This window comes from Diadema antillarum, unplaced genomic scaffold (genome assembly GCF_040938485.1).
Source record: "Diadema antillarum isolate AM-2024a unplaced genomic scaffold, OU_Dant_1.0 seq00000626_RagTag, whole genome shotgun sequence".
NCBI classification, from domain to species: domain Eukaryota; kingdom Metazoa; phylum Echinodermata; class Echinoidea; order Diadematoida; family Diadematidae; genus Diadema; species Diadema antillarum.
Genome location: NW_027271547.1, coordinates 359,167 through 386,221, shown reverse-complemented (window position 1 = coordinate 386,221; position 27,055 = coordinate 359,167). Strand labels below are relative to the sequence as shown.

Sequence of the window (27,055 nt, the reverse complement as noted above, 5' to 3'; positions counted from 1 at the left end):
ACACTTAGAGCAATAATCAGTGGCGGATCCAGAGGGGGCGCACTGGGCCCGCGCCCCCTCTTTATTTTTTGCTAAAACATGGAAAATGAATAAATAAATAAAAAAGAACAATTATTTTGTAAAGGCGCCTCCCCTTTTCACTCCAAGGATTGTGCAGGGAGGTGGAAGAGATTCCCACCTCCCTGCATGGTTTGTGTGACCATCGGAGGAGGCTTCCACCTCCCTGATCCGCCGCTCCGTCACACCTCGCAGCCAACGACACGTCTCCTCGTCGACTCCCCCGTGTCCGGTGATCGGGGATCTCCGGGTGGCCCTGCCGGAAGCTAGCTCTTCTTCGCCGCGCCGCGCTAGCTCAATGGAATGCGTGCGACGTGCATATTATATTACTAGTGTCGAGTGTCATTCATCAGATCGTACTGGAGCGATCAACAACAGAGGTGCAATATGCAACAACCACAGGATATCAGAGGCGTTAGCGGGTACGTTGATTCATCTTACGTTTCTATTAATTTTCATCATATTTAGCGCTAGAAATGTTTGAGGCGATGTTCCGGCTTCGATTATATTAAGAATGAGTCTTAAACCCGTAGCATATCCGGGTCCGAAGCCGAAGGTTGATGCATGCAGTCGACATGGTAGAAGATAGCGAGTAGCTGCTCATAGTCCCATTGCTTCGTTTCTGCGTTCTTAAGGCAACGATGGGTGCATGATCACTCTATAAACGTTTGAGCTAGTAGTAGTAGAGTTCTAGACGTCTATGATTTGAATTAGAATCATATACGATATTATGAGCGTATCTTCATACTCTAGACCGGTAGCCTGGTGGTTCAGTAGCAGTGTGTATAATCAACTGCTCAGGGAGAATAGTCTTCAAAATAGTACATTCTGGCACTCTGTTTTGTAGCTAGGATTAGGAACTATTAATAATTATTCAATTTCAAATGCTTAGACTAGTGCTTCTTGGATCTGAGACAGAGCTATAACTGCACCAGCGACCCCAACACGTTCATTACAGCGCCCCAGGGTTGTCCAGGAGAGCTAGAGGTCGAAAGGAAAACAAAATTTATAAGAGCCTGGATTGAAAAACAAAACAAAACAAAACAATACAATACAAAAGCTGACAAGCACAAACAAATATGAAATAGTCTACTGCCATTACTGTACCTGTATTAAGTTTTGATTGATTGATTGATTGATTGAGGCCAATTTGGGCCATTTATTCGGCAAAATAAAACACAATAACATGTAATAATGGCGTTTACAATGAGAGCCAGGCAGCCTTGAAAGCATCTTGTGCTTGTGTTAGGTTGCCTACACATGAAAATACAACTTTGCAATAGCAACATATATTACAACTGGTTCTGTGTGAAATCAAGTAAATAAAAAAAAAATCATCACATTAATACGTACATAGTATATACACACTCTCACACATACATACAACACACACACACACACACATGCAGTTTACATACTACTCTACTACTCAGTCATGGCTAACTGTTCAAAGAAAGAACGCTTCAATAAGCACTTAAATCTAGAAAGAGTTGTACTGCATTTCAAAGCAGTACTTATTGAATTCCATTCACTTACACCTGTGAACCTAATAGAGTGGGATTGTACAGTCAAACGAGTAAAGGGATACCGTAAATTACTTCGGGAACGAGTGGAATACACTGTACATATGAAAATAAGAATTTGTTAGAAACATATTATCAAATACAGAAGGGAGCATACCTCTATGATATTTAAATATAAAGATAAGGATATTCAATCTGACAAGTTCATGCAATGGCAAAATCTGTAATTTGAGAAACAATGGCAGACTGGGGCTATAATATGGGGCATTACTTATTAAACGTATTGTTCGTTTTTGAAGAAGAACAAGCTTATTAATATGCACATGATATGTTTTTCCCCAGATTTCATTACAGTAATTTAAATGTGGCAACACAATAGAGTTATGAATAATAATCAATATTTTTCTTGGTAAAAAATGTTTGAGTTTTGATAAAATCCCAACGGTCCGTGAGATTTTTGAAGAAACATTGGATATATGAAGTTTCCAACTGAGGGATTCACTGATAAGTATACCTAGAAAAGATATTGATTCAGTTCTTTCAATAACATTATTATCTATCATTAAAGTATCACTATTCAACGATACTTTTTTAGTCATAGAATGAAAAATAACATATTTTGTTTTGTTATGATTCAAAAATAACTTGTTACTCTTGAACCATTCATTTAATAATTGAAGTTGTGTATTCACTGTCCTTATCAATAAAGCAATATTCTTATGTGAAAACATAACCACTGTATCATCAGCAAAAAGTGAAAACTTAAATACACGAGAACAATTTACTATATCATTAACATAAATAAGAAAAAGCAGAGGACCCAAAACAGAACCTTGTGGTACACCAATATTTACAGAGAGATAAGAGGATCTGACACCATCGACCATCACATACTGTTTTCTATTGGACAAATGATTTTCAAACCACTGTAACTGTACACCTCTCACTCCATATAGACACAATTTCTTAAGTAGAATCTTGTGGTTGATGGTGTCAAATGCTTTAGACAAATCCATGAAGACTCCACAACAATAATTACCATCATCAATTTTCTGCAAAATATAATCTGTGAAGGATATTACGCTAGAACATGTAGAGAAATATTTTCGAAATCCAAATTGTTCTGGTATCAATATATTATTTTTGGTTAAAAAATTAGAAAGACGATTGTACATTAATCTTTCCAAAACTTTAGCAAAAATAGAAAGAATTGCAACCGGCCTATAATTTTCAATACATTCTGGATTATCCTTCTTAAATAACGGAACAATTTTAGCTATTTTAAGGTTATCAGGGACAACACCAAACTGCAAAGATATATTATAAATATAACAAAGAGGTTCAACAAAACAATAAATGCATTCTTTTATAATTCTTGGCGCAATATCATCAGGACCGCTTGCCTTTGAACTTTGAATAGATAAAGATATATCTACTATTTCATGAGTAGATACTGGTGTACAGAAAAAAGAGTTACTGTTTTGATATGAAAAATAATTAGTAAAATCACGCGAAGTGTTCGGTACTGATGATGAGAGTTTTGCTCCAACATTAACAAAATAAGAATTTAACTGTTGCACAATATTTAAATTTTACATGTTCAATTTTGAATTTTTTATCAGATTCATGCTCTCTTTCAATATCATTGCTTTTTGAGATGTTTATAGATTTCATGCTGGATCGTGAACATTTTACCAGGTGATGTTTTCACCCAATAGTAGGCCTGTTACAATACAATACATGTTCTTACCATTCATTATCACTATTATCAGGTCATAATCACTTATAGCCACTCATTTTGGATGTGTATATAAGGATATTTTCTCTGCAAGTTTGATAAAATGTGAATACATGTATCATGTTTTTTACATACATTTTAGTCACCATTGCTGTACAGTGTACAGTGTGTATGATGAAACTAATGTGAATTACTTCATTTTTCCCTTCCATTTTAGGGGAAACCCTGCACAACCTTCAGCGTTGAGGCAGCTGCTTCTGTATTCCTTCCTGCTCTTCACAATTCCTATATTTCTCTACTTCTTTATGAAGCACATAGTACTTGAAGGTAATTTTCTTGATTTTTTTTTTTCTATTTAGGGTTGATAATTTGATCTAACCTAAAGCTTGAACTTGTTTTGAATGAATACCCAAGTGCAAAAAAGGGGGTAAGCATCAGGGCATGTAGGCCTATAATGTATTTGAATTTTTAATACAATTAATGATCATAAATGAAGAATATCAGGGTTTGTAAGAATAGATATTTTACTTTTTCTTCCTTCCTGTTCTTGATTTGTTGACATCAGTTGCATAAAGTCCTGCTGTGCATTTGCATAAAATGCACAGTGGATCAAAATTTCAATACCTTGTTTCCTCTGTAGATTGAATCTCTAGGGCTCAAGATATATTGATTGTAGATTACAATATGGGATGTACATATCTACTTTACATACATGTACATCTTGATCAATGTACCATGTTACATGACTTTAAAGATCATAAGCAACCATCCAGATTTTTGCCACCTAGAATCAATGTGCTCTTACAGTGTTTTGATTCAATTGAGTAAGATGTATGTATTATTATAATGCTGTATGATTAATGGTACATAACAATATTGACCTCATTAGAGATCTACCTGGTATATGGTATTTATGTACATGTACGTAGGACCTACAGGTACATGACCTACCTTAATAGATAATTTTTCAAAGCTGGTGTAAAAGAAAGATGTTGGCATGATACTGAATCACAGAGCTTCAAACTTGCAACACTCAATATAAAATGTTTTGTCTGTGCTTTTCTCTCATTGATAGCTCTGCCACAATGCCCACAATTCATGTACATTGTATGTATGGTCACATAATTTGCAAAAGATAGAATGATGAGAGGGAATATGTGTTGAATATTCTCTTGCTTCAGATTTATAATCACATTAACTGCTCTACCCCTCCAGATATCTTCAAAGTGTCTGAACACACAGCAACACTCTGTTCAGCGGTTGTAGCAATAGGAGCAGTCCACGTCATACTTGGATTATTTGTGTACTCAGCATATAAGGAAGAGGCGAGACCAAAACCAAGCCCTGTGAAAACTGATTAAACCCAGTTGAGAACACTTGCCTTTTTTCCCCTTTTTTTTTGAGAGAGAGAGAGAGAGAGAGAGAGAGAGAGAGAGAGATGGGGGTGGTGGGGGGGGGGGGGAGATTTTCCCCAATTTCTTCTTTTGGGATTTTTTTTTTCCCTCTTAGATGAGACTTGGTGTTATACATTCCAACCTTAGTGAAAATGTACACATCTTAGGACAGGAAAACGGAAATGAGTTCATGATGATGTTAAGTTACAAATCAGGTAGTAGACATACTGTCTGATTAATTGTATGGTCAGTCATTACTCCAATCAACTGGACTCATTTACTTTGAGGCCAACAGGGGATGGATCGGAGGAGAGTTGTTCCAAAACAATGGGAAACTTGTTCTAATTTTTTTTTAAAAAGTGAAAGGAATGCAACAGTTGAATGATTATTCTGGAAACTAAGATAAAGTTTGAGACTATTTTCAGTGGAATGTAGTGTGAGACAACTAAGTTGCAACGTAACTTTGCTAGTCATGTGAGTCTCACATTCACTTTGTAATACCCCTAAGTTTGTGTAACATGTCTTCATTAAATGTTGCCGAGTTTTTACGTAGTGCATGAGTATGGACTATGTAGAAAATGAATTAACGTAAGTTCATATTTATTATGACAAACATTTCACAGTATTTTATTTTGTGACTTACGTGACAATCGATCAACTCACAATATTTTTTTTCCAATGAATTTTGCAAGTAAACTGATTTTCACAGAATAAGCAACTTATGAACAAAAAAAAAAGAATTTTGTCTCCCATAAAATGGAAGTTTGTTGCATTTTCTTTTACAAAATGGAATTAACTTTTTCTCTTAAAGTGTAGGAATTGTACTTATGCGTTACATTTCTTTGGTTCGCCATTGTGAATTTAACTATCCGCAAACTTGTCTTACAAGTCCAGATTCACAAGTGTTATGCTCACAGTCGCGAAGATAGTGTGTATGTGCAGCATTACGTATATTAATGAATGGTAACTTGGGCACATGTTCAGACAGACCCTTTAGTCTTGACAGTGAATATTGTAAAACACCCATATTGTGCAATAGACTTGAATGTTACAAATATTTTAACTTCACACATACATGTAAATCCAAATCTTCTGTCAAATCCTGTGGTGAAGAAACAAAAGAGCAAAAAAGGGCAAAATGGTTTTCTTTTGCAATGTATGTGCTTTCAAATTGTGAAATATCATTCTCTGTGTGCCCAGAAAATTAGTAAAATGCCAAGTAATGTAAGTGCAGTTTCATACCTAATGTTTGTGGTTCTGAGTTATGTATTATGTTTGTGACATTTACATTGTACTGAATTTTGTGAAGTGAGAAAATTACTGGGCAACCTCTTGCATGCATAAATGATCTTCATCTGTAGGGAAAATTGTTTGAATAAAAGATTTGGTGCTGGTGTCACCTGCTATAGCCAATTGTCATCACTGAAGGACTGAATCATGGATAACATAAGAGATGATCGAGGAAAAAGAAATCTGTGCAATTCTGTCTGCTTGATTTCTGAGAGATAGCACACTTATGGATTGTATGTGTTACTGTTTTGGGTGGCATTTCAAAGAAAATATTTATGTCAAACACATTTGTTTTGATCTTTGTGACATACATGACTTATATGCATGTATTTATCTGAGAAAGTGCTCGTTAGTCATTGTGATCTCAAAAAAGAAAAAAATTCCGTCAAACACATTCGTTTTGAGCTTTGCTACATACATGAATCATATGCATGCATTTATCCGGGAAAGTGCTTGTTAGTCACTGTGATCTGAAGTGTTTTAAATGGTTTGTTTTATGTATAGTGATAGATAAGAACAGTTTTGTGTCTTGTGTTCAACCATGATTGTGTCTACATTTTGTATAATTTTACAAGTTATACATTGATTTATTGGCACTATGGGAAAGCGTATGATGACTTGTAAGTACTCTGTTATATTATCAGTACCATCCACTCCCATTATGATGAACACAATTACATGTATAATGAAATTCTTGTTACAACGGAGTCGAAGTTCAGGCCCAAAACTATCATCTGCATGCATATCTTTATATGATATACTGCTGTGCTAGAATGAAATTTCAATATATCAAAAGAAAGCCACCAGTCCCAAGGCATTGTTATAACAGGAGCACTAGTGCACTTTCTTTGTGTACTTCATAATTCTGTGTATGATATTGCTGCCATTCAAAGTATTGTAAAGGTATCAATTCTATGGTACTGTAACTCTATCTACAGCGTATTAAATTTTGGACAAAAGCCTTAAATTTCCTTGTGTATGGCTTATTCATGGAAGATGTACATGTATTAAATACAATATTTTCCACCCACTATCATTTGTTATGCATGAAGAATATTGAGAAACTTGATTGTGTTTCAAGTAAAATACTGTAGTACACTAATATTATGGGGGGGAAAAAAAACACCCAAAACCTGTCTACTCTACTTGTAGAGACCGCCCAAAGGAAACACAAGAAGTGGCCTTTACAAACAAGTTGTCTTAATCCAGTTGTAAAACTGCTTGCTTAGTGATAAATATGAGGAATGTAATATAGTTGGATCGTCCGTACTTAAAACTCGATACAGTGTACTTGCTACATTGTACATCTTGTGTATACATCTGTCAGCATTTGGCATGTACATTTGTACAATCCAATCACGTAATACAATGTAATGCCTTTGGCAGATGGTTTTAAGTATAGTGAACACACTATCCTAGTAGTGCAATAATATTAAGACTTTGAAATACACAAAGTGATATTACATTCCTCATATTTTATCATTAAGAAGCATGTATTATGAGACGATCATAGTAGCTACCTATAAAGAAGTGAGTAAAAAAAAATAGAAGAGATTGAGGGGATCGTAATGGAATAGTGCACATCATACAGGATATATATACATACATATATAATATGTATATATATATACATATATATACATATAGAATATATATATATATCATGTATGTATATATATGTATATATATGTATATATATATAATTATATATATATATTATATATATATATATATATATATAATATATATATATATATATATATATAATATATATAAATCACCATACGGAGACTGAGAGCAGATTGGTGTGTACTAATGCTATAGGTGTGTGTGTGTCTGTGGTGGGTGAATCTGTATGATGGAACAGAAATTCAGCTGTGAAAGAATATCCTGTGCGTCTAAAACAAAAGAGTTTTACGGACACCGATTAACATTTCTTAATGAGAGTTATTTCAATATTTAAAATCTGATATTTTATCTTATCCATCAATATTTAGCTTTTATACAAATGACAAATGCACAGCACAACTTGGCAAGGATGTCAAGGCATATAAAGTTTGACTTCTACAAAGTAGTCATCCAGTATACATCAAATATCACCTCAAATTCTACTACAAATCTCAAAATAGCACAGACCGTGCCCGGTCGTTCTTATCCCTCAGAGTTTGTGAATTAGTGAATATAAATGATGTTTATATCAAAATTTATTTTGCTATGGAATGGAACCATGTGCATTCAGTATAAAGCGAGAATGGAGAATACAATACTATACAAATCATGATAAAACTCGCGCTAAGTTTTTTACCCACTGCAATAGTGACAAAAATAATAGTGTACAATGACCATTGTTCATTGTCAATGAAATTGTTACTGTCTTCCACAAATGCGGTCATGCATGTTTCGTGATGGGCCATTTCTACAATTTTGTTCAAATTTTATACACACTTCTATTGTGTGAAAGATCCATGATTGTTGCAAAAAAAAAAAAAACAAAGACAGGCGTTGAATCGGTATTCCACCGTAGAAATGTTTGTCAAGCAGGCTAGAAGCGTCCATAGATATTCGATTTTTGACACAACATAAACCTGGCTTGTTTGAATGTCATTTTGAAATGTGTGCATGAATAATGACCGTAAAACCACGCAAGACACTCAGATTTTTTTTTCTCGCAGCAGCATTCGATGACTTCAGTTCTTTGCATTGATTTCAATGCACGATAATGATTAATGCAAATTTATAGTTCATGTTATCACAGTGGGGGCGCTGTGGCATAGTGGACGATAGAATGCATGTATGCTAGTGGATAAGACTCCCGTCTCCCGATTGGAGGACCCGAGTTCGATTCCCGCCTGCCAAGGCGCTTCAACGTCCGAGGACAAGATGTTTTTACCAATAATTATACAATGTCCCTCTCGACCTAGGAGTATAAATGGGTACCTGGCAACGCTAGGGTAATAATAATGGCAGGGCCCTCTGGTAGAGCAGTGGAGATACTGAAGAGGTTACCCTGGATAAATAAGACCTTAGGCCTATTATTGTCACAATAACATTAGAGAAAATGAACACATGTTACGTGATCAGGCCGCTGACATAATCAGGCAGTTGTTAAAAGTACAGTACTATTCATCGTCAAAATCGAAAGAAGCCATGTAGGACATAATTGTAACTACAACCCTGTCACCAGTTTCCTCCTTTCAGAAACTGCGCAAACTGATCGATGTTGAGAGCCGCCGGCTCAGTGAACCTCCTGGTTCGTCGAGCCTCTTTCGAGACCTTCGCTTTGGTCGCTGCGCCGTTTGGGATCTGGGGCAATCTCATCTTTCCGCTCGGCTCGATGAACTTGCTTTGGTCCACATCCGATGGCAGCAGCGAAAATCTCCTCGAGGCCAAACCCTCAACGCCTGTTCGCCTGTTCTTCAGCATCATCTCTGCCAAGGGATCTTTGACCTTGCCCACCAATCCCTGGTCGGTCTGTTCATCTTCGACGTCAGAGTCTTCCTCGGAGGATAGCTCTGGAGAAAGCGCGACGGGAGCCACTTCGGAAACGAAAATTGCCGAAGCCGTTTTTCGGACCACGCGATTCCCCTTCGAGTTGACTTCGTCGACATTTCTGGCCTTGTCCTCCCTTACGTCAGGATCGTTGCATAGGATGTCCTGGCAGCGGAGACAGAGAGAGCACTTGTGACACCAGCCCTCCAGCCCTATGAGCGCATCATCCGCCAAACACACCGTGTGACTGCAACGAGAGCAACTGGTCCTGAACAGAGCAGGGTCTTTAAACAAAGAACACGAGAGGATGAATGAGATTATTTCTTTGGTATACATAGAGTGATGATTCCCAGTCTGTTAGATTAACTGTTATGGGCATGCACAGGATATTAGACAAATGATGTCTCAATGGAATAAAGGAGTTACATATTCACATGCAAGATGTAAATTTATAATTTACATAGATACATATAAAAGTGCATTAACGCAGTATAAATTTACGGAGATATTTTACACATTCGCACTCACAATTACAAATCCAAGTCAGATCTAAGATGATTATACACCTCAATCTTCAAAATATATCTTCGTATATTTCTTGATGGTCAAACGTACGTCTCTGACAACAACAAAGCTATTAGTTGAAATGTATAAATCATCATATAGATGGAGTGACTTTTCTTACATTTGTCACGAGGCTTCTCGTAGGCGAACCACCTCCCGACGTCTTGATAACAGACCCCTTTGCCTGGGACGTTGGTGAAGCAGCAAAGCTGTGTACCCCGAATGAGTCCATAGACATTGTGGTGGAGGTACCGCTTGTCCATTGCCATTTCCGTGATCGTCACCCGCTCCAACTGTATCGTGCTCGGCGCCGCGCTCCGCTCCACAAAGTACTTCTTGATGGCGTCGAGAAGGGCGTCTGACATCCCGTAAAACTTGTGCTCGTGGATGAGGAAGCTCTCACTGACGTGCTCGGGGACGACCACGATCTTTCCGTACCGTCCATAGTTGAAAAAGACATGGAGAGCCTGTGGATCGCGATCGATACGGTAGACGCCGTCGACGGGCGCGCGGACGTCGTCGCCGCTGGAATCGAGCAGGAGTGAGAAGAAGGATGAGTGGAGTTTGTCAACGGTGGCTCGCGTTGTCTCCAGCATGACGCCGCCAACGTTGAAGCGAAGCCACTGCTCGCCGTCGACGAGGTACTCGGCGGGGAGCTGGAGTGACTCGGCCGGTAACTCACCGATGGGAGTGCGAGACATCGCTCAGCTGTTCAAAAATTACGTAATATTTTTTATCGTTCATTGCAAACATTACATATATGCATAGGCCTACATAGATGCACATCACACACACACACACACACACACACACACACACACACACACACACACACATACCCCAGAACACACAACACACAAAACACATTGTGATGCATCTTATTAAAAAAAAAACCAAAAAAAAAAAACACCATATCTATTTATAATATGATACAGGCACAATGTCATGTTTGTCTTAAACCATCAGCGACATTAATATATAACCGAAAACAGAAGCGATGTGCCACCATGGCCATCATCTATCGATAATGAAGTAGACGTGAGAAAATTAACAGCGCCTAACAAGGGAACTATTGAATTGAATTGAATTGAATTGAATTGAATTGAAGTGCCTTACCCTGAATCTACTCTTTAAAACTAAAACAACAACAGCAAAAAACAAAAAACAAAAACCGACCACACCCAAGAACAACAAAGAAGTGGTAATAGGCAAATGGAAAACCTGGCCTATGACCATTACGTACCGGATCCGATGACGAGCCACCAACATCCTGATGAATGTCGTTATCTGGCCGCGAAAACTCTCAAAGACTTTTACAATTATTCACCCTGATCTTACATCTAAGGAATAGCTTTGACAGCTATTTGACAACGCTATTGATGAGCCCACCATGCTTGTATTCAGAGAATATTATAGCTTGAAAATGTATAGATGCAAATTTCTGGTACAATAAATATTGTCGTGTGCTGAACAAATCGCTGTGTATTAACACGTTGTACAGAGGATCGAGTGCGTGAGTGATGGGCATCGGTAGCGGCTGAACTGAGAAGGCAGTGTTTACTGATGTGCGGTGAAAAGAAGTTATCTAAAATTAGATAAATCAATAACCTTTTGTTACAGTCCAACCCCCAAGCTCTTAATGCCCGTCGGTATCCTGCAGGTCCATTGTAAGGGACAATCGTGGGAAGTGCCTGATTGTACATTGCTGTCTGTGTATGCATTTGAGTGTAATTTAGCGACAGTCGGCAAAGGGTTAAGAGAAGATGAACATGCAGTATATTATATCTTTTTGTTTATCGAACAGAAGAAGATGATAGCCATTTTCAATAGACTCATGCATGGTATATAGAGTAGGCCTAAGGTGTGACAAGATTGAGACTGTTGCTGTACTTGTGCATTTTCTAGCTCACTGCACAGTATTTCATCGCTACAACGAAATGCAAATTGTGGTCACACAAGCAATGAGCAAGTGATTTAAAGTGGTAATAATTTTAGGAGATGTGCAAGGTCTATGTATAGAGACATGTATTTCTGATTGCAGAATCCGATGTGTATGCGTCACATACAGTGGGTCGAGTGTGTGTGCGCGGTAAAAGGGCCTATAAAAAGTTTTTAAAAAGGTGTCGATTTTTCTGTTTCCATGGGGGGTCAAGGCCGAAATTTCCATTAATCAATTACATAATTCGTGCAGTGAGCTTCTGTTTCCAAGGTAATAGGTCCTATCTCGTCCTTTAAAAAAAAATGTACTCCATCCTCTTGATTTGGCAAAATGGCCTATCTCGAGAGAGACCCCTATACATTCACACGGAATTGCGATTACAAGTGTAAAGAAATTGTCAGAAGGGCCTATGTATAATACGAGATACACCTTTCTATATACCAAATCATATTTTTAGCATTAGGTCCTATACGAATGATTGTTTAGGCAGAAAAGGTCTATATCTACAAGACATGCCCCTCTGCCATATCAAGTCATGGCAGGGGTGGATCCGGAGGAATTCCGTAAAGGGAGGCGCCTTTACAAAATTAAAATTTAAAAATCATTTTCCTACATGGCCTTGTGTCATGACCAAGGAGGTGGGGGGGGGGGGTAGTAATGGATAGAGGAGAACAGTGATGGAATTATTTTATTCAATTTCCAGACACGCAAGTTTTTGTATTCTTTATTTTTCTGTACTATCGTGTCAAAAATAGTATAAGCTGATAATACTTTTTGAAAAATAATTTGCCTGTACAAGTCGTACTTTCACGCTTTACCTCCCCCCCCCCCCCAGTCATTTCCGTAACACATCATTCTGTATTATTTTGGAATCATGATATAAAAATTTTCATACTTGGAGTCCTTGACGGATCTTGAGATGCCCTCATCTCCCAGAGAAATTCACAAAATTTACAAGCTATGTTCTTCTTGTGAATTCCTCTTTTCCATCTATAGTTCCGAAGTAAGATTGTACAGTGTATTTCCTTGCTTCTTTATTTATTGAAATACAAAGTTAATATTACTATAATTGTATCCATGTTTTGTTGAAGCTTAAATGTGATTTAAAATTCCCTAAAACATTCTGTACTCATGTAAGCGGTATGTATTTTACTTTGTATTATTTTATATGGAAATAAATCATTTGAATTGAATTGAATTGAACTATTGATCATTACGGACGATGACAGTGTTCCTCAGGTGTATGCCTAAGCGTGTATGTGTGTCTTTCTCTTGTACTCCTCGACCCCCTCCCCGCCCCCCCCCCCCCCCCGAAAGAAAAAGAAAGGAGAAGACAAAAACGATAACGACAACAATTACAAATGGTCATAACCAATAATTGCGGGAAAATGGGTGAGATACTGTTCTAGACTATGAGCAGAAAGATCCGGCATTCCCTTTTAAAAAGGGTCGAAATTTGATGGCTTCAACATGGAATTGAGAAGTCGAATTATTGTCATCATCATCATAATTACCAGGGAGGTCAGGCCCGTAACTAGGATTTAATTAGGGGGTTCAGAATGAGAAAAAGTGGACCTTTTTAGTTCAAGTTTATATTCAGTTTAGTTGATTTAAGGAGTAAACGAAACGGCGGGGGGGGGGGGGTGGGGGGGGGGGATCCGCGGTACCCCTGACCCCCAGTTACGGGCGGCCTGGGGTGGATCCTGGATGATCTCTTGCAGTGATGACTCCACCTCCGATCCCTCCCATACGCATCCACAAACCCCGTCCGGCCTCGTCACAGTGCATCATGAGTGCGTACAATACATAACGTCAGCTGATCATGAGGGTGATGGATCGATGCACGAGCGAGGAGCGCCTCTGGAGATACTGTACTGTAGCTCTGCTTGCCTGGAGCAAACTGCTTGCTAGCTAGCTACGATATGTGTCTGCATGCTGTTGCTGCCAAGTTTTCGGTGACACTTGTCATGTTGACGTGAAATTGTCAGGAATCTTTTCTTCAACATTGTTTGTTTGTTTCAGAGTCGACCTGGCGAGTGATTGACACTGTATCAACGTGTGCTATTGGTCCCATATGCTCGTATTTGTGCTGTATCCCTTGTTATTAGACATTGGACATTCATACGCTTAAATTTGCGTAAGCTAGCGTTATCAATGCAATGTGAATTAGAATAGGATGCCACATAGTTTGTGTATTCTTTCGTCGCAAAGGAGAGCATGTTATTATGTGCAGAAGATCTACGTAACGTTGGTACTATGCTACTGAGTACTGTTAAATGTAATCTGGTGTCACAATTACTGGTGAAACGGAGGATTCAGGTGGAAGCAGCCCAGCTTGTGAATGGAAAAATCTGAGGCAGGCAAGATGGGGCGTATACGGCGGCATTGCTGCTCCCTTCTCTTCCTCTTCAAGGTTTGTGTCCTCCTTTTGGCTGCTTCCAGTGTTATGCTACTGTTCCAGAGCGTATGGAGCAGCAACCTAGAGCACAGTCAAGTAGGCAAGTCGGGCCACTTGGCGGGCAACAGGATCAACAGTGCTGTATTCATTGAGAGAGATCTTCTTCCCAAGTTGGTGAGAATGACCACAATCTATTCCTTCTGGTCCCTTTTATTGCAATGTTTCTTCCTGTTCTGTGGATGATTTTGTAAGTATGCTCTAATTAAGATTTTCATTATAGAATTCTTAAGAGTATGTGTTGCTTGAAGAGTTCTCGAAGGTTCTTATATGGCAATCATATTGCGTTTAAACAAATTTATTTAAAAAAAAATTGTAACATTAAATAAAAAGTCATTTCAGTCCTCCAATAGCAATATTTGTCTGCTTTTTGTGGTCTTTTGCTCTGTTGTAAAATGCATCTTCTATTCCTTTGTTCTTTGTTGTCACATTCAATTGCGTTTTTCCTTCATTTTCATCTGCTCAAGATCAGTAATTTAACACCAAGAGGAACCTTCCTTTTCATTAGATTGATGCTGGTGTATGTACAGTGTGGGGTTTTTTATCAGATCATATCCAGCAATATTCCCTTTCTGTGAAAGATTGTGTATTTTGTAAAGTTTAAATTGACTGTTATTGTAAGCATTAGCTTTCATATGTTATTTTTTATCCATCATACACTGCATACAGAATCAGGACAGCAGTTCTTCAGAGTGCAGTGTTTCCAGATTCAAAATCAACTCAACAGCACCTGCAAATGTTGTATGCAAAAGGATCACACCACGGCCTGGGTCATGCCAACTGGCGCATGATCTCTACATTGAGCAGAAGGCAGAAACGTGCAGTCACCAGGAGAAGTACAAGCTGTGTCAAATAAAGGTGAAGAATCACAATATTTACGGTCTTTTTATCTGTGGCAGCCTATTCAGTATCATTTGAGTACTGTAAAACACAATTTTGCGGCATGAAAATTCTGCGAATTGGAGCCGACGACCTTTCTCGCAACATGAAATTTTCGTGAATTGCCACTGATGTCCAATGCATATTGCGTAGGCAAGACCTTTTGCGTGCATTTTGTTGGCGTATGTTGGCACTCGCGAAATTAGAATGCACGCGAACATTCCTCATTTTACAGTATGCTGTGTTCTCTTCTTGTTGGACTTTGCTGATATTACTTCTCTGTCAGTTTGGAAATGATATTGTTGAGAGGGAGGGGATTGAATTAAGAATAAGATTTAACCTTTTAGCCGAGGATTAAAGCACCAGTCCAAACTTACATAAACAGTGCAGGGTACTCTCCATCATAATAACAGTGCAGATAGCATGAATAAATGCTGGCATGACTTCATGCTGCCATGAAATTGCTCCCAGTTTTTGTTACAGTTGACTTGAGAACATCCAGATAGAATGAACCATGTGACTACAAAAACAACAACAAATCAAACAAAATAAAAACAAGACAAAACAAGACAAAAATGTACTGCATTGTCTCTGAATCTGAGAATGAATAATCAAGTCTGGTCTGTATAGACAGTGAACACTGCGTGTCATTTTGTTCTGGTAATACATGCTTGTCTACATTAAAACCATAAATAAGTTGGATTACACTTTAAATCTGTCCTTCAGAAGTGACTACTCACAACAGGTGAAATAGATGAAATAGCTGCTTAATACTTAGTGAAAACTGTGATTGTGTACAAATGCATCTCACCACGTCTGGGCTTTTGGTCTCGCTGTTTCTAGGGTGAGGGGAAAGACGTGCAAGTGGACTGTAACCAGAGGGTGTGTCCTGGTCCTGTCTCCCTTGGGACCATCAACCCTGCCCTTGGTATTCTGCACTGGGAAGAGTTTGCTGACATGAAGGAACTTCAAGTGCACCTGCAACACCTCCTCTTGACAGCCAAGCCAGAGGCAGCCTACGGATTCTGCTTCATCAAGTGTCCTTTGGAGCTCCGTCAGGCCGAGGAAGGGGCTGAAGAAGGTGATGAAGCAGTGGTGGAGGAGATTGGTGATACTGATGGAGCCGTGGATATGGATGCAGAGATGGAAGATGATCTTGGTAACAGCTTCCAGAAGTTTGAGCAAGATTACTTTATGGAAGAAAATAATGAGGAGTGGGCCCAACAGCTACTGCTCTTGCCGCTTAGTAGACCAGGTTCTCACCCTCCAGCTCAAAACAGGCACTCAGACTTAAACATCAATGTCATTCTTTTGGATTCAGTTTCCCACAGTCACTTTTATCGGTCTCTCCCAAGGACTGTTCAAACTTTACGCAAGATTAGTGAGCAGGAAAAACACAGTGTGTTCAACTTCAATCTGATGCAATCCTTAAAGGGACGCACCTACGAAAATTTACAGATGTTGTTCTCTGGGTCCATGTATAATCCGGAGAAACCCTTCGGTGTTCAGGAGATGCCTCCTGATGCCTTGAATACTAGGATCATACTTGAGGGGTTCAAACAGCGAGGGTATGAGACCCTGTGGATGGAAGACCTCTGCTGGACTTGGGAGTGGGGCATTGCAAAAAACTTTGTTGTTCATTCCCCAAAAGAAATGCTCAGCTTCCGTTGGCAGAAGTTGAATGATGCCATGAAAACAGCCGGCATTGACCAGATGGGTTTGGCTCTTGCTAATTGTGAGATCTTGCGCCACAATGGACACAATGACCCTTTTCATGGTCCTCCTGCCATCTGCTACAATGGGGAATATCAACATGCATACATGCTAGATTACCTCATAGAACTGCAGCAATCCAAGCAGAGAAGGGGAGTCCCATATTTTCATTACACTGAGCTGAATGTGGCCCACGATGATCATGGAGTAAGAGTCCAGAATCTAGACTCCTATCTAGCGGATTACCTTAAGCTCACCCTGACTCAAGAGAACACAATGACCATCATATTAGCAGATCATGGGAACTCCTATGGGTCGTTCATCCAGAAAACAGAGGAAGGCAGAATCGAGATGTTCCATCCCGCGCTCTTCGTCATGCTGTCCCATGATGCAGAGAAGTTTTTGTCCCCTTCCCAGCTGAGTGCCCTGCAAGTAAACCAGGACAGACTTGTGAGTATACTGGACATCCACTATATGCTAAGGTACCTATCCTACCCAGGACTTGATGCCAAGGTTGCCCTTGAGCACAGGCACTACGATGCCCATCCCATGGGCCTCCTGAGAGCCATCTCGCCAAACAGGACCTGCGACCACATCCCTCGCATCCAACCAAACGTGTGCATATGCGAGAACTACGACTCGCGGGTGCCAAACGACACCAGTAGGGTCATCTTTGCGGAGTTTGCTCTCGGGGAGCTCAACAATGCTATTCAGAACCAGTTTGTGGAGGCTCAGCCACAGGCCAGGACAGGATTTGGCAGGTGTCGGCCGCTCCAGGCTCTCTGGTTTGCCAATGTCAGAGAAAATTACCATGGGGTGAGTTGCAGTGTATTTAGCTCTAGGACACTTCAATTTCACAACAAGAATGCATACGGTACATGTTTGTGTAAATACATAATGTCATAAATGCCTATTAAAGCAAGCCAGATCAATTTGGCATAGTAATATCTTTGCCAATCTAACTGACACCATTGAAAGCTTTAGGGGTAGGAAGCAGAATCTATTTCACTGTAAAGATTTTCGTATTGAATATTGTCAACAATATTGTCACCAAAATGCCTTTAAGTTTTCTTGCTCAAAGTTTTCCATATTGAGCAGTACAAACATCAAGGAAAGTGCATGGTAGTCAATGCGCTGTCTGTTTCAAATGTGTGCTTTTTATGTCGTTCAATATGACATTTTTTTCTAAAGAGCTAGAGTCAGCTCATTTCTATTGTTTTGGTGAAATCAATGTAGGTCAGCTCTGTGATATTTTTACCTTTTTTTTTAATCAAAACAACTCAGATCTTGCCATATGCCCTCATGTGCTTGTGGCATTTGTATCTTAGCATGTAATTGAAGTAACAATGAGCCATGATGCATCCCCCTTCCTGTATAATATTGACAGTGTCTACAGTTCTCAAGATGATTATTTATGGAAAGGTTTTGTTTTGTGCATGTGCATGGGATTGTCTTTCAACAGGAGGATGCTGTAATAAAGTTTGACCTGTACACCAAAGCAGGAAGAAACGCCACACAACAGGAAGAAATTTTCTTTGTGACCATGATGATGTCTCTATCCAAGTCTTCCAGTACTGGTGGTCTCCGCCTAATGAGCTACGAGCGCCTGACAGCTTACAGTCAGTACGGCAAGTGTGCGGACAGCGGAGTGGCCACAAAGCTCTGTGTGTGCTCATTGGCTACTTCTGATGTTGCGAAAGAAAGTGTCGACTATGGCGTGACCCCCAAATGGCACAACATTTCATCCTTCTATGGGACACGTGAGTCTGTGCTGAAGGCAGTCACAAAATGCCTGCATGTCTACGAACGGCGCACTCAAAATGGCGTTGTCCTGGAGGCATCCTGTGAATGCAGGGACAAGCTGTATCTTGTAGAGGTCAGTGCAAAGTCTATCAATGTCATTCCCTCCAGAGATCTGCCAGTCAAGGAAGTGCTGAAGCCGGGGATGAGGACGTTCTTAATTGCATTCATGCATAAAGTATCCAAGAGTGCGTGGTCACTAGAATACAGCTTGGCGTATAGCGAACATGATGTAGCTTTATGATGCTAACTTCATGCTTGTATCAATGTGTTTGTGACTTTTTAAAGCTATTACTATAAATGTATCTGTAGCAATGGGACTGCAGTCCAACAACTCCTCTTAAAATGCAGGCTGAATATTTAGCAGATATACAGTACTAATCAAAAGACGGAATAATAAGCAAATGGTTTCTGTTAGCTAATGAGAGTAATACTGGGATGGAAAGGAGACTAGATAGCCATCAATCCGTTGGAGCTAGATGGCAAGGTGATGAAGTATACACAAACATTTGCCAATGCATTTCACTGTCTCTTTGCCAGGATGTTACTGTATTGTGTGCTGTGTACACTGTGCCAACAGTCAACAAAGCACCATGCGATTGTTTCAGTCCATTGAACATTGACCCTGACATGAAAACGCTGCAGCTGGAATGAACTTAGCCATACCATTTTCCGTCATCATGGCATTCCTTTGCTGTTTTGGGATGTGTAGGTTCAATGTACACTGAGGTTTGTGGAAGGAGAACTTTAATGCAGCTGAATATGATGTGAATTGATGTCTTATGATCTCAAAGCAGCTCACCCTCAACATTGCAGTGACTGCACAGGTGATATTTTTCAAATGATACAGTGCAATCACGAGGAGTGACAAGGTAAAATTACTTGTAGTATAATTTTGACCTGTTGGTACACTGTTAAAGTCAGGTGCCATGTTGGGGGCCAAAATGAAATACAGTGTAGTCTCATGTTTAACCTCACAATGCTTGTCTCAGTATTAAACACCCAGCTAGAGTAAGACTTCCTCAGATAAAAGGAACTCTTGAATTATGTAATGAAAGATTTTGTTGTTGTTGGATTGAAATGTTTATTTGCACAACTTTTTCTTCATACAAATGTTATTTTTCAGTTGCAGTTTAGATTGGCAATCATGAGGAAACAAACTGTACCCTTAGGAGTGAATTAACCCGTTGAGGACGGTTTGATTTTGCCACAGCACGCATTTCCCATAGATGCTTGCCCAAGTATACTTGGGACTCGTCCTCAACGGGTTGTATTCAAAGAGTATTCTCATTACAGTGCACTCCCGTTACAACGAACACGGTTATAACGAAATTTCGTTATGACGAAGTAAAACTTCTGGTCCCAAAATTAACGCCACTAAAGTCTATGGTAAAAAATTCGCTTACAACGAACACGGTTATAGCGAAATTTTCGATATAACGAAGTCTTTTCCGAGCACCACTGACAAAGAAAAACAAAAGAAATGTGCTCCGTTATAACGAAATGCAGATCGCTATCGAAAATATGTTGCGGAACAAGGCATTTTCAGCGTCTCTGCATGGGTGAACGCTTCACACCACTGTGTGTTCACTTGGTGTGTCACACACAGTTTCCGAGGGGAACTTGTGTTATTGTAACACAATAATCTGAAATTGATTAACTATTTGTTTTGTTGTTCACATAACTTTCCAGTGTATGATGAGTATTCAACAAACAGAATATCATATATGCGTGGCTTCCTTGTTTTCGTTATATATTGTATTTGTGCGGTTATAACGAAATTTCGTTATAACGAAAGAAAACTGCCGGTCCCGAGCATTTCGTTATAACGGGAGTGCACTGTATATACTGTACATTTATGTGATAAAAGTTGAGTTTTTACAGGCAAAATTGAGTGTCCATTTGTGTTCACACAAATGGACATAATTGATGTTCCAGAGATGGTGGCTTCTCTCCTTTTTTTTCACCCCCTTTCCCGCATTTGCTGGATGTAAGACAAACAGTATCCGTTTTTTTAACTGGTGTGACTAGCTTGACAGTGACAAGTAATGAATGTGGCAATGGAAATCCATGCAATATTTTACAAGCAACTCATCGAAGAGAATTGATCAGATTATTATCATGATTACTTCTTTATTTTTCTTGCTTTTTTTTTTACAGGGAATAATGAAGTCGGAGAGAGCTTTGCCATTGTCTAGCAGATAATGTTATGTCTAAATGTTTTCAAGGCAAAAATGAAATATTTGCTCGAATGGTTTTTGATGTTTAGGAACAAGTTTAGAAGGACCAGCTGAAATGCACGACCTGGCATGGAAACCTGCTGAGTAGTTGAGCTCAAAATGGATATTTTGTACAATTATAATGGCTATTGGTATTCTGTGTGCCACATATCCATCCATGCTAATCTTTGTGTGCTTCTCACTTTGCACATTCATGGTGAAAGGTGTAAGAAAAGTTCTCATTTTGAATCCGTTGTCCCATTGGATACCTAGCAATGAAAAAAAAACAACCAAAACAAAACATGAGAAAATGTTACAAAATAGGCCTACAATGTATTTTCAAATGTCCATATCACTGTTTAACTTTCTGTATAATTTTGCAAAATTTTCACAAATATTGTATATGGCTTCTGTTTCACTGAGTGTACAGAATTCAAAATCACCTTGATTGATAAAATGTGTACAACATATGGTAGTAGTGCTGGAATTGTTCTTAAAATATGTAAGGTACATTGCTTAAATGTTTTATTTGTTGTATATGTACACATACTGATTTAACACCTGAAATCTTCATAGGTTTTCTCCTATTGTGCTGTTGTGTGCTTGTTTACTGTGCATCTTAAAGGAAAAGTTTTTAAAGTTTAGAGAACAAAAACTGTGATTGATGCATGATTACATTTTTATACACCTACATGTAGTATTTCTATAATTGCAATTCTTCAAGTACTGTGGAAACTTAATATTATAAAGAAAAAAAAATGTGTTTGAAAGTAAATGTACAAGCATGTATCTTTTGGAAAGAGCTTATAGGTCCAAATTCACAAAATTGGTTTAAACCTAGACCATGGTCTATTAAAAATAGGCGTGAAATAAGTGTACCTTTGACATGCGCGTATCAATTCGTGTTTGTTACTTGGTATCTGTTGGCATACGCAATCTGATCTGTCAATCGTATGTAGGCAGAAGAAATTTGCATAAACCATGGTTTAGATTTAAACCATCTTCATGAATTCAGGCCATCATGTACAGAAATCAATGGGATTATAAAAAATATACAGCGCATTATCACAAAAGTGCAAATAAGATATGTACATGTACATGTACAGTGTATTACTTGACACAGTCATGTACCAGCATTGTCTGTGGTCCTTAAAGAGAAACACAAGCCATAGTCAGTTCTATGTGTGATATTTTTATATCTCACAGTGATTTATCATTATTACACATACAAAGTAATTATGTACTTTGTAATATAGTGTGTACTCGTATAAGGTATGTAATTCTAGATACAGTTATGCATTGATCAGCATTATATGGGATTTTCTACTTAAATGAGTGACAATAATTACATGTACTTACATTTATCAAGCTGTACTCAAATTCTGTCCATTAGCTTACAGTGAATCTATAATGATTGTGCAAATATTCATTGAAGTATACACGTGTATGTATTTCTCGATACAGCTGTGTGTGAACTTAATCACTAGTCTTCTGCTGAAAGATATTGCATGTATACGGATGAAAAGAATTAAATGCACATGTACTATGTACATTGTACTGTCATTTTGTAAGTCATCATCAAATATAGTAGCCAGGATAATTTTGTAGTTCTTATGAGAATGGAATGTAGCAACCCTCTTGGTGTACTTAACATTTTCATCAATTAACAGTAATGACACTATGTAGTGGTACACCGTACATTGTAGCATTAAGAAACATTTTGTCTGGCCAATCTGAGTCAGTTCTTTAAAATGTAAAATGAATGTTTAAAGAAAAGTGCTTCCAGCAGAGTTTTGCGATACAATTACAGTGTACATGTATTTAGTCTTCAGGCAACCTCACATACACATTCTTTTTTGTAATAGCACCATATATGAGCCAAAAAGGCTGAGGTGAGCTGCCGCAATCATTCATTGTCAGATGTTCGCCGTGCATATTGCATGAACTATTTCTTCGTTTTCCACATCTTCATGAAAACCCCATGACGGATGTTCACCAAACTTTGCTGGTAGTATCCCCACTGGGCACGGTAATATAGGACCTGTGAATAATTTCTTCAAAAAGATTTAACGTGTGGTACAATCTTGCATTCCATGGTGTACTTCTGTTGTAGATTGTGCAATGGAAACTGTTTTGTTGTTGTTCTTTTTTTTTATGAATATTTAAAGGCATTTGTCTTTTCCTCGAACATTCCATTGTTTGCAGATAATGTCCAGGGGTGGTATTCTAAGGTCTTAATTAACTTTGTAATTACATGTACAGTGTACAATTGTATCTTTGCACGAAATTGGTATTTTTAGGACTAAGTACCCGAAAATGATGTTCCTCCCATTTAATATTCCATCCAATCAGGGGGGCATTTCATCAACGAGTTCGTCGGAGGTTTTCACCGACAAATTTGCTATCAGCCAGTCAGACGCAAGGATTTTGATAGCTTTTAACAGTTGTCGGTGTAAATCACTGACAAAAAGTTTCATGAAACACCCCCAAGATGTGTTGTTTATGCCTAGATGATGACCAAGCATGCAATATGCCTTCAATGCCTGCTCCTCCCTATACCCACCTACATGTATTTAAATTACAATCAAAGAACTCGGTGTGCATTACATTACAGACAGGTTTTTTTATTACAATCCTTCACTATTTGAAATTCTCATCCTAAGCAGCTCACATAAATTGATTAGATTCCTCGAAGTTTCAACCTGTATTTTTTTTCCCTGTGATTTCTACAGGTTCCATGACAACAAGATTTTTAAGTACAGTAACCACTCCTTGATTTCTAAATAAAAATTCAGGCTGCAACATTTTCCAGTGTATTTATTTTAATTATTTAATTTAATTACATACGAATTGATAATGCGCAAGGTTTTCCCACCAAATTGATAATGCGCAAGGTTTTCCCACCAAATTGCTTGTGGTCATGGTTATTAGTGAACCTCTTACTTAATTATTTAAAGCTCTCAGAATAACGGCCCCTGCATACATGTATTATGTTCTGTTAACCCATTATTTGCCTTGTAGCTTGCACTGGCTGAAACTCTTGATAAAGTGTGATGCCTACACACAGCCTACCAATCATAAGCATTGTTTGTAATGTATTCATGTTTTAGGCCCAAATCAAACTCTAACAATAAAGTTACAATAAGATTACGAAAACTGTGAAAAGTCAAGAACTAGGGTGAGTTATTTTGATCATTCTTTTGTCCGCCGTGTATTGTGCTTGATCCATGGTCTGTGAGATACTCCTGACTATGTCAGAATTATGAGGTCATCACTCAAAAAAATAATAATTTGATGCAGATGCTATCGATCTTCATTATCTTTATATTATTATTTCAACTATTTATATATATTGTTAAAAAAATTAATTAATTAGTGAATTATGTGCAGGTCAATTTGAGTTGAGAAATGATGACATATTCACCTCCTTTACATACATGTACTTGGTTTCAACTTAAAAACTTAAATACAAGTGTATACATGAGTATATTATTGTTTTATGTACACATCAATGTTTAGTTTCATAGGGTGATAGATTTCTCTCTTTTTTTGGGGGGGGGGGGGGGGGGGGCCTGGGAGGTTTCATTTCTGTGAAACTCACCTTTCTGTATGTTTCATTTTACTTCACTCACCACAACCAACTTGAACTCAATTCTGATACTGTATTGCATGTAGTTATGCAGACCCTGTATATACAAAGTGACAGAAACAAATGTGCTGGGTAGGTCAAGGTTCTTATACAATGTGTATTAAAGGCATTGCTGATTTTAATGTCAATTCCCATTTCTTCATTCACACCACAATAATCGAGTTTATTTACAATATACAGTACTAGAACTTCACTATGATACTCATCAAGATGTTTCTATGAACAGGGATGAGATTAGGATCTTTTGGATGTTATGTTACATGAAAACTTCAAAACTAGGGAATCACTCATACAGACAAACAACAAAAGGAATAATCAATAAGGCACCAAATCCAATTGTTTTACTTATTCAAACCCTTCAGCTTCCTGATTTCATCTAGCATCACTCTTGATACACCCTGTACCAAGACATTGACAGTTATCTTACTACATGTACTGGGTGAAGCCAAAACCATGCAGACTCTTACATGTACTACCCAAAGCAGTGATGGTATTAAACCAACTTGAGAGATTGACCACCCATAACAATATACACGTCCATGTATTTTGGAGATTGCAATTCATTGTTTAAACCAGCAAGAATCATTGAATCTCATATGATGGCAATAATTCTCTACAGCATAGCGATGCATATATTCTTTGCATGATACATTGTACCTACAAATGCAAAGTAGACAGTCTTGGAATATTTACAACACAAAGAATTGCAGTTCATAAACACACAAATACACTACACCTACAATACATCATTTACCAGACTTGACATTTATAGCAATGCACCAGCCACGTCTGAAATTAGACATTTTTAAAACTTTCACTGTAAAGATCAGGCAAGTAGACAGTTACCCCCGTGGTGATGTGATAGTCATTTTCGTCTGAATCACGAGTAACAGGATGTGGTTTGTTAACATTACGCTGTTTCGTGGTGTGAGAAGGCGCCAGTACATGTATTGTCTACATCTGTGTGCAACATAATGGAAACTGTCTTTATATACATGAATACAATCAATGATGCCAAATTTGGAGGCAGACTCGTGGTACTGCATGTATGTGCATACCTAGGAAGGTGCCTCCAAACCTGCTTTCTCGGGTCAACTAGCATTCACTGTTTGGCAAGTACAATCTGTAGGATGAATGAGCACTAGCCTGTAAAAAAAAAGTGGAGGGTGGGCATGCATTGTCACACATTTGGGCAAATTGGAGAAAATCCTTGCCAAGTGCAAGGTACAGTATGTGCTGTAATTTCCCTCCATTGAAAGTGTTAAATTGTAATAACATGTGCCAATTGAACTCGTGATCAACAAAACAAAGCGTTTTAGCTTTACTGTTTGGCACTAAAGATGTGACAACCAGTGAAATTATCACTTTGAACATTCTGCACGTAGAAAGCAAAATATGCATGCCAAATAAAGCCATTCATACTGCAAGTAATGATAATCTATATAATGCTACCCATGAAACAATGGCCTTCTTTTTATCAATATTTATATTCAGCAAGACCATATACATATGTACACATAATCTTATTTTGCTCAGTGAGAAATTCAGTTGAATATTTTTTTACTTATTTTTTGCTATTGACACATCATGACATTTAATGCAAAAAGATGTTTGTTTTCTATTTAAAGCATTTTCACCTGTGCAGGAATGTATTTCGGCATTTCTTTCCATTATGTTACAGTCTAAAAGAGCACAGAAACTCTGTTTTGCAGATTTCTGCGTACACCTACACCTTGATTAACTTCACATAGATACATAATCAGTCATTGTCCATTCTGTCATGTATGTTTTGCTTTGATAGTCCCACTCACACTACCATGACACACATTAAAGTAGAAAGAAGTACTGAACAGTGATATTCTGATGTGCATTTCATACTTGACTATTCCTGATGAGGGTCATAAAATCTACTGGTGTTTGAAAAAGAAGGTTGTGACAGTTCTTTTACCACTGGCATACAGTGCACTCCCATTATAACAAACACGGTTATACAATGTATTCATGAAATTCCAGTGAAGAGCGGAGTAAGAGTTCAGGCTGCAACATTATCCACTCTATGTTTTCTATTGTTTATTTGTTCTGTCCACTGCACAAAAGTGAGATGTTCAGTAGTAACTCTTCACAACAAAGTTCAAATATTGCAAGTAACATGCCACCATGTTTTTGCCAATCAATTTTTTTCTTTCATGTGTAGGTGTGTGTATAATAAAGCAGAAAACGGAAATCCCCAAATACGCAAGATATATAGATAGCAGAACACTCACAGCAGCAAAATTTTCCCCAAGTCTGTGCAGCCTAGGAATTTAGAAACATCCACACATAATTCAAGTCATGTAGTCGATACAG

The 27,055-nt window shown here is 38.3% G+C and overlaps 2 protein-coding genes across 2 annotated transcripts; one reads left to right on the top strand and one right to left on the bottom strand.

Annotated features, from left to right (window-relative positions):
- Positions 1-9,179: 9,179 nt before the first annotated feature.
- Positions 9,180-10,756, bottom strand: LOC139736156 (uncharacterized). Its single transcript, XM_071646886.1, has 2 exons — positions 10,177-10,756; positions 9,180-9,775 (listed from the first exon to the last, which is right to left on the bottom strand). The coding sequence occupies exons 1-2, from the start codon at positions 10,754-10,756 to the stop codon at positions 9,180-9,182; spliced, it is 1,176 nt and encodes a 391-aa protein (XP_071502987.1).
- Positions 10,757-14,359: 3,603 nt separating this feature from the next.
- LOC139736153 (uncharacterized) lies at positions 14,360-19,085 on the top strand. Its single transcript, XM_071646882.1, has 4 exons — positions 14,360-14,566; positions 15,119-15,307; positions 16,172-17,857; positions 18,504-19,085. The coding sequence occupies exons 1-4, from the start codon at positions 14,360-14,362 to the stop codon at positions 19,083-19,085; spliced, it is 2,664 nt and encodes an 887-aa protein (XP_071502983.1).
- The last annotated feature ends 7,970 nt before the right edge of the window (positions 19,086-27,055 follow it).